Below are 18,656 nucleotides of genomic sequence, written 5' to 3' on the forward strand. Positions count from 1 at the left end.
TAGCCACATTTCCCTCTTCTCTTCTTTGAGTTTAGTCTGGTAATATTTTCTGTAATCCTCTTGTAGCGATCTTCTGTATTTCTTGAATTTAGCTTCTTTGGCCCTTATTTTTTCAGTCACTTGTTTGGAGAACCATATAGGTTTCCTGTTTCTCTTGGTTTTTGTTTATTTTCCTTGTATAAAGATCTGTTGTCATATTTATAGCAACTTTCAGCTTGGACCACTATGCCTACCCATGCCATCAGCTCCTTCAAGTATTCCCCCATTTTACCAAAATCAGCATGTCTGAAATCCATCACGTTGAGTTTTGTGTGTCTGCAGTCTGCTTTTGTTCTTATATCAAACTATATTGTGCAATGGTCATTTTTGCCTAGATGTACAACCACCCGGACATTGGAAGCACTTCTTCTATTTGTGAACACTAGATCTAGCATCACCCTTTCCTCCGTGGGTTCCCTCACCTGGAGCTAAACACTTTGACAGGCATCAACAATCTCTCTGCTTTTTTCTGATTCTGCCAATGGGACATTCCAGTCCACATTGGGCAAGTTGAAATCTCCTAGCAATAGCACCTCCCCTTTCATTCCAAGCTTATAGATATCTTTGAACAGATCCTTGGCCAGCTTCTCCATTTTGTGCCGGCAGTCTGTAGATGACAACCCTGTAGATACAGGTTCCATCTTCTCTTTCCAGGATAATCCATATCGCTTCTTCTTTTCTCCAGGTTCCCTGCATTTCAGCTGCTCTGATATTGTTTTTCACATATAGTGCCACTCCTCTACCTCTTTGGCCCTCCCTATCCTTCCTAAAAAGATTATAGCCTGATATTGTTGCATCCCATTCATGGGAATCTGATTTGAATTTGCAGCAAGACTGTTCTCTCTGTGCCACCCTTTGAACATCTGAAGTCTGCCTCAATTAAGGACCTCACTTTTATGGTTTTCCTAGTAGTGATGGCTTTGTACAGGATGCTGTTGGAACTTCAGGATCTCTCTTTTTGGGACCCCTTTCTCTCGGTGTCCATGTGCACTGTTCCCGCTTTTCTTCCCAAGGTGATCCCATCCTTCCATGTGAACCAGGTGGCGTGTCTGCCCTTCTTTGTGGATGGAAGGTTAGATGCTTTTGATCAGGAGCTTCACAAACTGGACATCCACAGAGTTTTGATCACGTATTTACTTGAGACGAATGAGTTTCACTTCTCGGATGAACTTTGTATTCTCTTCCATGGTCCTTGGAAGGACCAGTTGATGTCCAAGGCTTCCATTGCATGTCGGATCTAAGCAGTCATTGAGGCTACTTTCATCAAAAAAGGGAACTTGCTGGTTTAGCAGCAGCATACTGGAGATTTCCAGTGAGTACCAGCAGGGTATTCCAGTGATATCATCAGTTTCTCTACCTCCTATCTTCTGGCAGGAAGGGATAACACCTGCTTGTTAAGGGTGGTATGGCCTGACTAATGGAAATGAAATTAGCAGGTTTGACTAAATTTTCACTTTAGTTGGATTACGTTATGGCTATACCTTGCTCATGTTATTTATGGACTAGCCTCAAACCCTTGCCCCAGGAGTAGCTGATCAGCTTCCAGCCAGCCTGCTTGTGTTTGTTATAATCCTAGTTATTGTATTCTGATAGGCCCAGTGGGGACTAGGCCAAGTTTAGCTTGGGTATTTCTGACCCATCTGTGGGTATGTTCCTCACTGGGTCATTGTTCCTGCCTTGTGTACCCTGCCTTAAGTTCTCCAGATTTCTTGTTGTTTGTGTCTTACTTGTGTTCCTGCCTTGGTTTTGCTTCAAGATTCCTCAGTGTGTTCTTGTCCTTGTCTTGTTGATGATGCTCCTCTTTTGCATAGCTTCTTGATACCTCAGGGTTCTAGTACCTTATCCTGTTCCTTGGATCTTGTTCCCTGTTTGTTCACTTATGTTGGAATCGCTTAATGAAGGTAAGGTGTCACCAAAGTTACTTTGTACAGTTCCTGTTTTCTTGCCTAGACCTTGCTAATATTCAAGTCTTAGAAGTACTTACTTCAGTAGCTGCCTACTTCTTGACCAGGGACTTGGCATCAGCTCATTTTTGTTTTGTTTCCTAGGTATGTGGTATCTCTTGGCTAGCAGCAAGGTATATTCAAAAACAAATATTTATATATGAACTTTTCACTTTGCAACTAAAGATGTTTCAGAATAGGGGTACAGAGTTTAGAAATTTCCTCCAGATCCTGGGAGTGTGGCCTCCAGTAACCTAGAAATCACTGGGGATAATTTTAGAGTGGGAGACTCGCCCAGAGGCAGTTGTGACCTAGTCGGTGGGAGGAGGGTGCTAGTGTAGAGCACAAATAGCAGATGCAGGCTGACCTGAGCTGTGCTGGGGATAGACCCTCTAAGTGGCAGCAGGGTTAACCCAGGCGGGTGGCTAGACGTTTCATGACAGATATCATATAGGATTGCACAACCAAAGAGCCTGCCTTCATATTTTCACGCTGTTCCTTTATTCCCAAGGAGCCATATATATTAAATTTACCCTCTCTGACTCATTTTGAAACCATTTTTCACAGTAAAGTACAGTGGAGAGATGAACCTTCTTGTATCTTCCCTTTTCTTTAACACAGCAGTCTACATGAAACTGTCTTTTTTCAGACACAGTTGTACTTAAGGCCAAACAAACACTGAATCGTGTGGGCAGAAACCATGCTTAGATGAAACCGAGCTCTTAAATCAAAAGTAGCAATACTATATACAGCTGGGTAAAAAGCTTTAGAACTTGCTGGCATACTCTTACTATGCACCGGAGTTCAGTTTCTGCCCCATCACCTGAATATCTTTGATAAATGATACCTAGAGCCTAAGGTAGCCAGATTTCACTGTCTTTTTATATTTTACATTTTAAACTTTAATACTTTATAAAGCTTAATCACATTACCAGATGCTATATTCACAGTGTACTGGGTGGAAAACTTCCCACTGTGACATGTTCTACTTAGAATCAAATTGAGTGTAACAAATAGAGCAGCTGTTGAAGCTCAGCATTTCTCAGTGGGACACTATTGATCATGCAGCATGTTTTGGGCTTTGGATAATTTTGCTGCTTGTGATGCTTTTTTATGGAAAATAACAAAGAAAATATAATACTCAGCTTGCCTTCATTTAATAGGAGGCTATAACCATCTTAAAGATAAGAGCTTCCTTTCATTGAACTCTTAGGAAAAGTTGCAATATGTTCACAATTTTTCAACATGCATTTCAGATACTACCTGTTTAGTAAGGTGGATGAGATCAAGGAAAAGATGATGGGGGGGAATGCAGCTGCGATATGAAAATTGGAAAGAAGAGAAAAAGGTTACATTGGCAGGAACCTATCGAACAAAGGCCAAGAGGAAGACCACAAAAAAAGCCATGAATCATGGACTCAACTGTGCTTCTCTGGACCACATGATATAGGGCAGGAGTGGTCAACCATTGTCATCGAGGGCCACAACCCAGTCGGGCTTTCAAGATTTCTACAATGAATATGTATGAGATTGATTTCATGCATCTTTGATGAAACTCTGGAGTACTGAGGGGTCCTTTTACTACGGTGCGCTAATGGATTTAGTGCGTGCTAACATTTAGAGTGCGCTAAATGATATGATGCTTATTATAATCTTGTGGGCATCTTATCATTTAGCGTGTGGTACTCGTTAGTGTGCATTAAATCTATTAGTACACTATAATAAAAGGACCCTTAAATTTGCTGCAAGGTTAAATAGTTTATTTCTCATCATTCTCAGTTCTTTCATATCTTATTTTGCTCCCCACCTCCCAAAAGAGAGATCTGTTTTTTTGAAAGCTCCATAGAATTGTTACCAGTTTGTAAGAGGAATTGGCCATATGAGTGGCAATAGTATCAAAATAAGCAACAAGAATAAACCCAAATAATTCTTGGAGACCAAATAAATGAATTTTTATTTTGTAGAATTTTGTTTTGTTCAGAAAGGCTGTATATAAAATTTTAATGACTAAATTTACAAAACAAGTAAGATCAAAGCTTGTATTTGTATAGAAATTTAGACATTTGCATTCACTGGATATCTTAGGAGAAATCTGCAACCATGAAGTAAAATTTTGCTATTTATCTTTTGTAAGCATTTTTCTGGCTTTTGGTCAATGGCTTCCTGTAGATCAGTGCTTCTTAACCCTCTCCTGGAGACAAGCCTAGCTGGTGGGGTTTTCAGGATTACCATAAGGAATATGCATGAGATAGATTTACATATGATGGATCTTGACTATAAGCAACTGTATCTCACACATATACATTTTGTTGATCCTGAAAACCTGATTGGCAAAATGTGCCTCCAGGAGATGTTTCAGAAACACTGTGGTAGATCATTGGGGAGAAGAAGGTTGGTTATTGTGTGTCCAAGCACAGATCATATTGTGTGTATGCTTGGACAGAGTATCTATAACTTGCACCAAGGATTTGTTGTAGCTTTGCAAGGAGGTGTCTCAGTTTTGGTGTAACAAAAGAGTAACAAGAGCTTGGCCTTGTATTGGTGCACACGTACAGGAGCTCTAGACTAGGGCATCCAAACTGTGGGTTGCGATGGGGTTGTGACGTGAAGGCCCTCCAAAAGATGACATAATCCTGTACCACCAGTGACTCATGCTTTCTGTCACAGTTTGAGTGAAGTTGCAGTCACAGAAACTTTGATAAGCACTATTCTAGAGAGTTCTGAGCGGTTACAGCAAATATTTATTTTGCTCTTTTGCAGCAATCAGTCTTCCATTTTTGTCAACAAGTTGGCATGAGTTATTTTCAGCCTGTAGAACAGTGTCTAGGATCTTGTTCCATGATCTGAATTCAATGCATAGTTAAGCAGAACTAAACCAGCTGCCACAGAAGGCAATACCTCAACTGTGGCTTTAAATCACATGGTTTCATTTTCATGATATTTGTATACAGAAGTCAAATCATATGGAGGCAAGTAGGTATGTAGCTGTTTAAATTATATAGTACTTGGACAGTAATTACACGTACTATGACTTTAATTTATAGTTTCTTTTCATGGGCCAAAGGTTTCTGCATTGTTACTGTGGGTATTGTAGAGAAAATGAACTTTGATCTCTTTTGGAAAAGCACTTTTGCTATAGATGCAAAATGATTTGAGAGGAGAGAGAGAGAGATGCATATAATGGAGGTGACAGGCATACAGATCTGTCTTGTTCATATTCATTGATATCCTGAACACCAAACTGGCTTGTGGTCCCTCAGGACAGGTATGAGAAGCATTTATTTAGAGAGCCATATGCAGTTTCTCTGAAGGCACTGGTGACCTCCTCTGTCTCCCATGCACATAGAAACAGAGACAAATATAGGCACATAAAGACCATATGGCCTATCTAGTCTGTCTGTCCATCCATGCCATCTACTCTCCCTATCACTCCCTTAGAGATCCTATGTACTTGTCCAAAGTTCTGTTGAATTCAGATACTGTTTTCGTCTCTACCATTTCCACCAGGATGCCGTTCCATGAATTCACCACCCTTTCCATGAAGAAGTATTTTCTCAGGTTACTTCTGAGTTTATCCCCTTTCACCTTCATCCTTTGACTCGCCCCCTCGTTCCAGAGCTTCCTTTCAGTTGAAAGATACTCACCTCCTGTGCATTTATGCCACATAGGTTAAATGTCTCTATCATATCTCCCTTCTCCTGACTTTCTTCCAAAGTATACATTTTGAAATCTTTGTCTGTCCCCATATGCTTTATGACAAAGACCACTGACCGTTTTAGTAGCTGCCCTCTGGACCGACTCCATCCTGTTCATATCTTTTTCAAGGTGCATTCTTCAGAATTGTCTTATTGACGAGGTTACTAGGCCCTTTCTATGCTTCAGACTTTGGCAGTGGACCCTGTTGAGGGAGATCCACTGCTGGAGACACTTGCTGGGCATCCTAAGCATTTTCCTCTTCACAAGGCTCTTACCCCACTCCTCCATGAAGAACATTGGCTTCCTGTTTCATCATGCGTCAAATTCAAGATCCTTGTGTTGATATACAAATCAAGATTCCCGTCTGCTCCTGCCTACCTTAACAACCTCCTCATTTCCTACACTCCAAGTTTCCAAGTATATTAAGCGTTTAATATCCCGCACATCATAAGAAATATCTGAGCAGCTAACAAAACTAAAATGTAGAAGGAGAAGAGGAAATATAAATAGAGGAGGAAGGAAGGGGAAGGTAAGCAGTGCTCAGTTTGGCAAAGGAGTATATCAAGCAGAGCTTTTTTTTTGAGGGGGTACTTGGGGGTACTGAGTACCAGCACCTTTTCCATTGTCTGCTAAAATTAACCCACAGACCCCAAGTTTTAATGATAGAGCTCAGGCTCTACACACTAGATCTGTCTTGCAATAGATTCTGTGACTAATTGCAGGGGGCCTGGCTTTTATACAGTGGGTCCCTCGGTGATCACCCCACTCCTGAAGGGTGACCTAGCATTTGAGTATTGGCATCTTTTTTGCTAGAAAAAACACACTGATATCAAGTACCAATAAACTAAATCCCACATTCCAAATAGTTCAGTCAGCCAAACTAAGTTGCTCCTCTACTACCAAATATCATCTTTGAGTCCAAAAATGATTGACGATATTCCGGTGTGAAAAAATAACATATTTCGTACTCAAATATTGAATTATTCATTTGCATGGATAAGCTAACAAATAGGAGGCCCCCAGGGATCTAACTTCCTCTCTCAATAATAAAAATTGCTTACTTCTATCGTAAGTAGATTTTGTAACATCAGGAAACATCAATAATTTTTGACCACAATACAGAAGCTGTGAATTTCTAAAGATAAAGTTTCATTACTGCATTGAGATCTTGTTCAAATACAAATGGAACCAGTAGAGTAGCTCTTGTAGAAACTTCTGATAATGAGTCTTCTAGAATTGCTGACATATCCTGAAGAACATTCTCTCCTTCCAAATTTTGTAATTGGCCTTCTGGAGAGACCCCTAAATTCTTAGTAGGCTTCAGAGGAGGGCGGACACAGGAAGAAAAAGGAGAGATCGGAGGAGACAGAAGAGCTCAAGAGTAGCTGATCCATCCTGTGCAGCGCCTTCAAACATAGGTGAGAGGCGCTGCACCGGCCATTATGGTGGAGGGGGGGTCCGGTGGTGGTGGGGAGCGGCGGGGACGAAATCGGGGGGGGGCGGGGCACGGAGGTGGAGGAGGGCAGGAGGCGGAGCATTGCCGACTAAAGAAGAGAGGCACAGGAAGGGAGGGGGAGCCCAGCAACTGCAAAGGTTTCATTTTTAAAAGCTTTTATTTCACAAATGGAGCAGCGGGGAGCAGCGGGGACTTCGGGGGGGGGGGGGGAGGCAAGGACGCTGCTGATGAGCGCCTTTGCCCCCTCCCGATCCTTTAATGTTTGTGGAGACATGCAAGGGAAAGTGGGGAGCCACGTGTTTGTGTTTTCTTTTTTTTTCTTACGTTTCTGGCATGCGCAGAGCAGCCAGCATAACGCTTGGCTGCTTTGCGCATGCTTTACGAGCCGATTACCGACGGGGATTAGTGCATCGTTCTTTACAATACCGCACCAAACTTTTTGGGGCTGTGTTTTTGGAGCATGCTTCGTTATTTGAGATTCGGTAAAGGTTTTTACGTTTCTGATTTTTTTACGTTTGCTTGATACATCTACCCCTCATAACCAAAGCTTGTTGTACCATCCCAACCTAACTGGGCAAATAAAGTTGGTTCTTCTTTTATGAAGGTAGGCACTGGAAAGCCATAAGGGTTTATGGTTTTGAAACAGGGATTGCTTGCAGGCAGATTTCTGAGTGTAACAGAGGACATTACGGAGTGTGTGTTATGGCTTATTGTCGATTTGCCTCCTGCATGCCCTAAATAAGTTGCTTAGCTGTTTTGAAAATTGTTCTTGCCAGTCCGAGTAGCTCCCAGTGAACCCCTTTAATGAAAGTTGCTATTTGAGAAAAGCCATATATCTTGAGATATTGTATGTGTTTTTCAAAGCAATGAAGGATTTTACAGGACATCATTTGAGGTACTTTTCAGGTTGTATCATAGTTCTATTACATTGTGTTCACATTATGATGCTGATTTACTTCACAGGCAAATAGATTGACTAATCCATGGCATTTAAGGGAAACTGCTCTTATGGGAACAACTTACCAAATCAGATATTTGTAAACACTTTCCATGTCTGCCTTGTAAAGTTATTAATTGAACAGCTTTTATAGCATTCCAGTAGTGCTGTGTAGACACAGGATTTCCTTCATTATGTTTTGAAATGTTGCACTATTTCTTATTTCTGAGAAGTTATTCAGAGCTGTATCTGATTCACAATGGTCGTCATGCTCTTGATTGTTTTCTTAACCCAAAGCACCATGACGTTCTAATTAGGAACTGTGAAAAGAATTTTCTTGCAGTGAATGATTATATGTACTGTCCTATTTTATGTGGAGGCGTATTTTCAAAGCACTTAGACTTACAAAGTTACATAGAGGGGCATTTTTGATAGTGCGTCTAAGTCGGACTTTGGACGTTTTGCATTAAATGTACCAAATCCGAATAGGAAATATGCACGTCAATCTTTTTTTTCAAAAATACTGTTTTGAACAAGATTTTGTGCTTTATGCATTTATCTTTTTAAGACATTTTTGAAAAAAAAAATCCACATGTTGTTATGTGTAAATCATTTTTATTGGCAAAGAGAAAAACCAATACAATAAAAATTACATACAAACAATCCACTGCATCTGCCTCTTATATTTTCTAATATTAACTCCCCCCAATAACCCCCCACCCCTCAGCCACCCCTTCCAACATTGCACACCTATCATATCCATACTATCATACTGAGATATTAATCTAATATATAAAACAAACTAATGTTGAATATTTAGGCACTTGCACAACAAATTGGCATCCTCTCTCAATTAGAAAACTAGCAATTCCAAATAGGTAAGACAGTATGCAACATCAACCCAAAGAGAAAAAAAAACCAACCCCTTCCTCCACAACCCCTTAACCCCCCCCCCCCCCAAAGATCCCCTCCCCTAAAATCACACCCCTCCCTTTCCCCTGCACTGCTAGAAGTTTAAGATTCTACTGCTCGCCACTGCCGTCAAGGAATCCCAAAAGGGAGACCACATACGGCAAAATTCATCCTCCCTGAGAGAGGCCAAGTCACCCACCTCTCTACGTTCCAGAGAACAGAGGAAAATCATCCTAGATCGCCACTGGGAGAAAGCCGGGCAGTCAGAAGTTATTCATGAATGAAGAATGGTTTTCTTCCCTACTATGACTGCCTTCCTTAAAAAGAGCTTTAACCCCTTTGGCGGGGGCTGAGAAAATTGGAATTTATCAAACAACAAAATCAGCCTTCTGCACCAAGTAAGTCCCCAGAGGTTAGACACAAAACAACAGAGCTGCCTCCAAAATTCTATTACTCTTGGACAGCTCCAGAACATATGCCCCAGGTCTGCTAGTGCATGGCCGCATTTCAAGCATTTGTCATCTCCCCTCATGGCTGCTCTCCATGCTCTGTGTGGGGAAATGAATAGCCGTGTAAAAATCTTGTAGGCAGTTTCCCTCAACGTCACACTTTCCGATATTTTGGGAATGTTCAAGATGCATGCCTTCAGATGATCAGGCTGAAAGGACACTGCCAATTCCTTACTCCATTGTTGTGTCAATCTGCCATAATCATTTTCCCCAAGATGTTCTCTAAGTACCATATGAAAATGTTTCAGGGGGACTGCCAACTGAGCATCTAATGCCAAGATCAATAAAAGTCGCTCCCAGACTTCTACACTCAAGGAGGCGGGAGGAAGGGACCGCAAGTAATGACGTAATTGAAATAAGGCAAAGAAGTCCCCTCTAGTTACCCCATATTCTGATGCGAGGTCCTCAAAGGACATCAGCGTTCCTTCTTTGGAATATAACTGGTGCAAATACTGTACCCCATGAGAAGTCCAATTCACGAAAGTTGCAGAAGTCATGCCAGGGGGAAAGTGGGTGTTACCTCGTATAGGTAGTAATGGAGAGCTTTCCGCAGAGAGACCATAGTAACGGCATAACCACTGCCGAAGTCTTCTTCAATGATGTGAGAATCGGTGCAAAATCCAGGGGAGTACATAACTCTCGCGCTGATACATGTAGCCAAAAACTAAAATGGCAAGGAGATGTCAAGTTCACTTCCACCTCCGTACAAGTAAAATGATTCGTGGCTCTGAACCAGTCCAAGAGATAATGCATATTACTTGCCACCGACAAAAGTTTTAGATTCAGGAGACCTAGGCCACCCTGTGTCCTGGGTAAATAAAGTTTTGTTGCGGCCATCCTGGGTCATTTATCACACCAAACATAACGCGTAACCACTTGCGTCAACAACCTTTCATCTTTACGAGTAAGTAATATCGGTAACATCTGGAAAGCTTATATCCACTTGGGCACTAACACCATGTTATAAAGCGCTATTCGGCCCATGATAGACAACGGGTATGACCTCCACGCTCTCAAAAGCATTTTAGTGTGGATGACCAATGGGGACACATTCAAATCATATATAGAGTCCAAAGTAGCTGGTATCCACACCCCTCCTACATCCCAATGGCTTGATTTTGTGCATTTTTTACATGTGGATTTTTTTCTGCTGCCCTGGAGAGAGGAAAAAATCCACCTGTTAAAAATGCACAAAATCAAGCCATTGGGATGTAGGAGGGGCCTGCATTTTTAGCAGACTGGTCCACCAGACATCCCAGGAGAGCAATGGGGCACCCTAGGGGGCACTGATGTGGACTTCATAGAAATGCAGGTACACATCTCACTGCTGCTCCTTTATCTTGCCTGCTGAGCCCTCCAAAACTCACCTAAAACCCACTGTCCCCAACTGTACACCACTACAATTGCCCTTATGGGTGAAGGGGGCACCTCTATGTGATACAATGGGTTTCTGGTGAGTTTTGGAGGGCTCACAGTTTCCGCCACAAGTGTAACACATAGGAAGAGGTATGGGCCTGGGTCCAGCTGGCTACAGTGCACTGCACCCACCAATACTCCAGGGACCTGCATGCTGCTCTAATTGACCTGGCTGTAACATCTGAGGTTGTCATAGAGGCTGGTGAGTACTATTTTTATTCACATTTTTGGAGGGTGGGAAGGGGTCATTGACCACTGGGGAGTAAGGGGGGGGGGTCATTTCTGAATTCCTCCACTAGTCATCTGGTCATTTAGGGCACCTTTTTGTGTTTTATTTGTTAGAAAAACAGGTCTAGACTAAACATTGAAGTTTTTGTCGTAGACACTTTGGTTTTGTTCCATTATGGCTGTAAAATATTAGTTAGGCACGCCCTAATCCTGCCGTCAAAACAGCCCCAATATACCCCTTGTGATTTGGATGCACTGCAGATGAAATGCATAGATAGATGTTTAGAAAACAGGATTCAAAAATACCGATTTGGACAGTTTGAGAAGAAATCCATCCAAACGGTGCTTTACGACAGTTTTTTGACATTTTTCTCTTCGAAAATGAACTCCATAGTAACCTATGGAACATTGTAAGTCTAAGTGCTTTGAAAATGAGTTTCTATTATTTATTGGGATATATTAATCGCCTTTATGAAGAGATTCACCCAAGGTGGTGTACAGCAGGTGCAATTTAACATAAAACTTACAATTTTCTTAACAGCATAGCAATAGTAAAATGATCAAACATAAATAAAATAAATGAGGTATACTTTGAAACAGAAAATTGAAACCTAATAATTGGACTACCATGAAATAGTAGTGTGCTGGAGTTAATCCCATATGAATGGATGTAGCTAACTGCATTTTGCTATCTGCTATTGCTTTTGGGACAGCTGATATCCCATGGAGCAAGTGCCAAGGCTGTAAATCTCTCTGCTCTTGTTTGCTAATGGAGTCTGAACTAGAAGTTGGATGATGCATGAGAAGCATAGGATGGAAAGTTCATTCCATCTGAAAAGCACTATGATCTTTAGCTAGGAAATTAAATAACTTTTGTGCTGCATGTTGGATCTACAGCATTAATCATATGGTTTACTTCTCGTCACATGCCTTGAATTTAGAAGTTGTGGACGAACAAATTTCTATATTATAGTTCTCAAATGTGACTTTATTTAATGGCAATGTGGCTTTAAAGTAAAGACCAAATTTGATGTTTGAGGAACACAAATGTTGGTTGTATCTGTAATAATCTGTTACAGGTTGGAAACCCCTGTTAGGCCTGCCTCCTGAAGACATATAAAAACAGAGTTTGTGTTGTTCTGCTGCTTTCCTGCTGAATCTCTTGCTAAGCTTCCTCTACTTGTACTTGCTGATCAAGGCTGTGGGGTTAGGGATGGAGTTGCAGTCAGACTTGAAGGTTTGATGTACAGATTCCACATCCCTGTTGCTGATACCACAAACGATTTCAGAATTCATGGGTTGGTTCTACCTAGCTGTGTTGGTCTTGATGCATGAGATTAGCATAGCTAGGAACATAAGAATTGCCATAGTTGGTCAGACTGAAGGTCTATCTAGCCCAGTATCCTGCTTCCATTAGTGGCTAATCTAGGTCACAAGTATCTGGCAGAATCCCAAAGAGTAGCAAGATTCCATGCAACTGATCCCAGGGATAAGTAGTGGCTTTCTGTTTCCAGGAACACGTCCAAACATTTTAAAACCCAGATACACTAAATGATGTTACGACATCCTCTGGCAATGAGTTCAAGAGCTTAATTATTTGTTGAGTGAAAAAAATTAATTTAAAAAGTATTACCATGTAACTTTATAGAGTGCACCCTCATTTCTGTACGTTTTGAGAGTAAACAATCAATTCACATGTACCCGTTCTACTGCATTCATCATATCCCCCTCCCCCCATCACTCATCTGTTTTGCACGCTGAAGAGCCCTAACCACTTTAGTGTTTTCTCATATGAGAGGAGTTCTAGCCCTTTAATAGTTTTGGTTTTCCTTCTTTGAATGTTTTCTAATTCTGCTATAATATATATATATATATATATATATATATATATATATATATATATATATATATATACACTAGCCATTAAGCCCGTAAAAACGGGCGATTATTGCAGCCCTCCTCTCTCCCCTGGCCTCACCCCATCCACCGATCCTTCCCCCCATATCCAGCAACCCTCCTCTTTCCCTTGGCCTCCCCCACCCCCATGTCCAGCAACCCTGCTCTCTGCCCTGCTCTCACCCCATGTCCAGCAACGGTGCCCTCTCCCCCCTGCCCTCCCCTCATGTCCAGCTACCATGCCCTCTCCCCCTGCCCCTCCCCCCATGTCCAGCTACCCTCCTCGCCGCCGCTCCCTCCCCCCCTCCGTGCCGGGCCCCCTGCACTGACCTGACAGCGCCTCTCACCTCCGTGTGAAAGCGCTACAGGCAGCAGCAGCTCTGCTGCTGCCTGCAGCTCTTCCACACGGAGGTGAGAGGCGCTGTCAGGTCAGTGCAGGGGGGCCGATACGGAGGGGACGGGAGCGGCGGCGGGGATGGGGTAGAGGGTGGAGGTTGGTTCGCGCGATGTTCTTTTCCAGGCGGAAGCGTCAGCGTCCGAGAGTCCGACTCTGTTTCCTTCTCTGTTCCGCCCTCTGACGTCTTGATGCGAGGGCGGGACAGAGAAGGAAGTCTGCACTGTGCATTTGCAGGTGAGTCGGTGAGAGATGACCCCATTAAATAATTCATGCAAAACAGGTATAGAGTTTACTGTTGAATTTTTGTTGAATAATTAACTACCTTGGTGTGAAAAAGTATGTGAACCTTCATTCATTAACTGGTAGAACCTCCATGAACAGCTGTAATTTCAGCTAAACATTTCCTGTATTTGTTAAGCAGTCTATTATAACATCCTGAATGGACTTTGGCCCATTCTTCCATACAGAAGAGATCTGTTGAATAAATAATCAGAATTTTATTTTCTTTTTGTCTTGAGTTATTTACCCGGTGAGTTATCTTATCTGGATTTAGATTAAAATAATCAGGTTTTGAATATATATTGTGATAAAATAGGTCATCCTTTAGTGTTCACAGACTTTTTCTCAGCATGATAGCAATTCTTGCATGCTCCCGATTCTTAGGAGACCTTCCCCAGCCTTGAGTTACATAAGTTAAACCATTTACAAGACTTTGTATGTTACCTGAGGAGTAAATCTGAGACTTCCTGCTGTATAAGGAAGGTGACCTGCCTCCTTTTATATACCTGTTAGTGCCCCAAAGCTTACTAAGGTTCCATACTAGTTGATTGTTATCTTTCTTTTATGACTTCTGCTGATCTATACTCATCTTTTGTGCCCTTCCCTCTGATTGATCTGAAGACACCTAAGCTGCTACCGGCCATAACTAACTGAAGAATGCAGTCCACATTCTTTTTTCCCCCCCTCTTCCTTCCCTGTACTTTGTGATTTCGGGTAGTTGATGGTAAGAACTTGTTAAATAGCTTACGATCTAAATGAGTTAAGGCCCCTGTTGTTCAACATAAGATGGGCTAAAGTAGTTTGTGTTAGCTGTTCTTCCAATAATGCTATAACAAGTTCAGTGGCATTGTCTTTAACTTTAAAAAGATGAAGATACTTTGAATGTTGTCTGCTATGAATTTAGAGTTGCTGAATAAGCCTGCTTTAAAAGTTGCTGTGACACCATATTAGATGGGGTTGAATTCATGATTTTTTTTTGAGTGTGATTAGATAAGCCATTGCTTGTATACTATGGATATCCCACATTGTACTACACATCTGTACTGTAACTGTTGAAACATCTGTTCTTCTTCCAGATCTATCTATGGCAGTGCAGAAATTTTCACAGTCGCTTCAAGATTTTCAGTTTGAGTGCATTGGAGATGCCGAAACAGATGATGAAATTAACATTGGTAAGTGTTCTAATTTACAGTATTGTAACTGGGATTTCCAGTAGTTGTCCAGTATGCCTACTATTATGAATGCTGTCATGTATACGGCAGTGGGGTAGCCAAGGGTGGGCCTGGGTGGGCCTAGGCCTGCCCACTTTGGACTCAGGCCCACCCAGTAGTAGCACATCTATGATGTGGTGGGCAGGGATTCTGAAGCCCCACTAGCTGAAAGCTCCCAACAACTGTCCCTCCTGCATACCTTGTAAATAACAGATCTTCACCTGCAGCAAGCAGCGACTGATACATACTGCTCACACCAGCCCCATAGCCTTCCCCCTGACGTATTCCCGTCTATGTGGAAACAGGAAGTTGCAGCAGTGGGAAGGCTGTAGGGCCAACATGACCAGTGTGTATTAGTTGCTTCTCACTGCCAGTGGAAATCTGCTATTTAAAAGGTATGCGGGAGAGGGGGGATGTTTGAGACCATATGGCATGCAGGCAAGAGAAGGAGAGACCAAATCACCTGTAGGACTGGGTGGGGTTCTTCTGCCCACCCATCTTGGGCCCAGGCTCACCCAAAATTGGTTGTCTGGCTACTCCCCTGGTATACTGGCATTGCAGAAAGTGCAAAATTCTGCTGCCCGTTTGTTATATGGTTTATCAAAATTTGAGCATGTATCCCTCTTTGTTGCAGTGTCTGCGTTGGCTCCCAGTTGCTCAAAGGATTAAATTAAAACTGCTGTTAGTACATCTGGGATTGCATCAGGACTCTTATTATTTACGGAATGTATAGTGAAACCTCGGTTTTCGTTGACGTCGGTTTTTGTCGATTTCAGATTTCGTTGGTTTTTTCCACTAGAAATTTGTCTCGGTTTTCGTCGGTTGCCTCGGATTTCATCGAAAAAGAAGGACGTCCATCTCCTAATTTGTATTGGAAGATGGACATCCTTCTCCCGATTTTGGGCGTCCTCGTTAATTGCCTCGGTTTTCATCGGTTTTGGATTTTGCCGATTGTTTTCAGATGGATTATTGATGAAAACCGAGGTTTCACTGTATTACAACGATATATTAAGGGTGCTGAGATCAGCCAGTGCTTGTGTACTTTTTATACCGAATCTTAACCTGCTGCGCTTGAATATCACAAGAACCAGTACCTTTTCTGTAGCTGGTCCATTGGAGTGGAATAAGCTGCCTTTAGCACTGAAGTCATAGCATAGTCTTACATCTTTTAAAGTGATGCTGAAGAGTTATCTGTTGGGTTTAACCAGCAGCTTACAATGATTTGCCTTTCTTTCACTGACTTGACTACCCCACTGTATTTGTATTTGTTGGTTGTGTGTTGATTTGATTTGATTTGATTTTGAATTGTGTATGTTGTTTAGTTACTAGCCTTAGGTAAAGGTGGGCCATAAATATTGAAAACATAAATATTGCTCCTCTATAACAGCACTGCCCTAGATCAAGGCCTGAGTGTGCAGGTACCCTCATGACAGTGTGGCCACAACCCCCATATCCATTACAGTGCGTTGCAGCCAAACCAAAACCAGAAGGTGACATGGAAAGGAGGGGGAAGGGATGTTTGACAGCACCCTCCAGTGACCCAAACAAAAGTGGTCAGCATGTCACACACACGTCCTCAGCACGCAGGATAAATAAGACAGTGACCAGAAAGACCCACAGTGGGACTGAAACCCACATCCCTTGCATTGAAAGTACACACACACACACACACACACACACACACACAAACACAAGATTTGTGATAACGTTTGCATTTAAAATTTTTTTCACAAATAGTGTTCACAGTTGTTTACATACAAAGGTCTCTTCCTCCACTCTTAAAAATATGTGTACATTCCCTGATCTGCAAGGTTGACAACTGCTGTGGTTTAAACACTTCTAGGCAATCCCTGGGAAAGGGAGACTTTAGAATGAGGGAGACAGAGGTGTCCAAAGGACCCTCAGAGCAGCTTGTCCTTAATGTCAAGTGCTCTTCCAGAGAGGGCCAATTGAGAGGGACCCAATGTGCTCTGCATCATCAGAAGGCCCAGGGAGACTTGAACCTGTCACCCCCAGGATCCCACAGCACACCTCAAACCATAATACCATGCATCCAGTAAAAAGAGGTGACAGGGAATGTGTTATGGGCTGCCAAAGCCAGCAATAGCATTTGAACCTAGGTTGCCTGCTCTAGCATCTGCACAGGCGTAAGGTATATGGAAGCTGCTACCAGGTTCCATTGGGGGGGGGGGGGGGGGGGGGAAGCAAACATGACTGCATTCTCCCTTTCCATTCCCTTCTCCCAGCTCATGGCTATAGAGCATCTGTGAGTGGGGGCCTTTCCTGAGACGAGAACTTGGGCCAAATATTCCCTTGCCAGGTCCTGGGGGCACCCTAGCCCCTCAGGTGGTGAGGAGATTCCCAATGAATCTGTCTGATAGAGATGTGCAGGCAGTTTTGCCAGTGCCAGTTCAGAGAAACAGCATTGTGAGTCACAGGACAGGGCTGACTGCCCATCTACAAACTAAGGCCTTGTCTAGTACACTACTCCCCCCAGCAAGCGCATGACCTTCCCCCTGGAACCAGTGAGGCCTCCAGAGGCCACTGCCACCACAAATGACAGGTGTCAACCAAGCAGGTCCTATGTGGCCCCAAGAGCAGCTTCAGGAAATCATAAAGCTAGGACAGGGGGCCTGACCTGAGGTCTACTGAACATGATGGCTAGGACAGGAATGGAGGTACATGACACTGGACATTGTAAACCTGAATGCTGGGAATAGATGGTCATATGCCCCAAGTTTAGTGGAGTTTATTATACAAATGGAGTTGTTGAGGACTGGCCAAAAAAAAAAAAAAGAGGCAGCTGAAGAGGGATGTGAAGGTCAATGCCAGAGAGAATCCACCAGATGTGGCCTCTATGAATCTCAGTTCTGAGGAGCACATGGTGCACAGACCCATTCCCAGGGACTTCAGCCCCCACCCAGCTTCTCATGAAGGCAGGCACAAAAGGGTCTGTCCACTGGGGTACAATTTGCACATATCCCCCCAGTTACTTTGTTTCAGCATTAAAACGATAGTCCACCGATGTCCCATGTGTTGCTACTGACTAGTGCCTGTGCTGTATCTTGTCCAGCAGCAAGATCCTGCAAAAAGCAAGGAGTCCTTTGTTAGCAGAAGCATGGGTAGACCAGATCTCAGGTCATATCCCTACCAGAAGGGGAAGGCTAGGTTCAGAGGTCTCTATTTGTCTCAAGACAGTGGCAAATGGGGACTCCAGCTGGTTCATGGCTCCTATGCTGTGGGGACAGAACAGAGAGCATAAGACTCACAGGTGTTGAGGATATCTAGGCTGATGAATGGGACTTGATATACTGCCTTTTCTGTGGGCCACAAAGCACATCAGTCACAATTTAATTCATTTTCCCCATTCAGAGCCACTCTCACCTCACTCATCCATTCCAGTTCACCTGCACTCAAGCTTGGGAGTGAGTCTATGGTCCAGAATAGTGATCCAGGGGTTTGGGAGGCACTTGCACTCTGGTGCTAAGAGATACACTGTGGTCACAGTTTATGGAAACGCAAACAGTTTATTTCTTCTAAATCTGCAACAGGCAGTACTTCAAACCTTTATTAAGCAGTCCAAACAGCATATAAATTCCAACTTAGAGCCAATCCTTCTGGTGTTCCTCAGAGGAACTCCTATACCACTTCTCATCTCAGGCATATTTACAGGGATACCTCGTACATATGTGCATATATATAGTTCACCTGTCCATGCCTATTCTGTAGGGCAGTAC

At 42.8% G+C, this 18,656-nt stretch overlaps 1 protein-coding gene across 1 annotated transcript in view; it reads left to right on the forward strand.

Annotated features, from left to right (window-relative positions):
* Positions 1-18,656, forward strand: part of ARHGAP42 (Rho GTPase activating protein 42) — a 425,019-nt gene that overhangs the window by 115,278 nt on the left and 291,085 nt on the right. Inside the window, exon 2 of the mRNA XM_030200225.1 lies at positions 14,785-14,880. Within this exon, the coding sequence (XP_030056085.1) occupies positions 14,785-14,880 (96 nt within the window). The remainder of the gene's footprint in view (positions 1-14,784; positions 14,881-18,656) is intronic.

This window comes from Microcaecilia unicolor, chromosome 4 (assembly GCF_901765095.1).
Source record: "Microcaecilia unicolor chromosome 4, aMicUni1.1, whole genome shotgun sequence".
In the NCBI taxonomy this organism is placed as follows: Eukaryota; Metazoa; Chordata; class Amphibia; order Gymnophiona; family Siphonopidae; genus Microcaecilia; species Microcaecilia unicolor.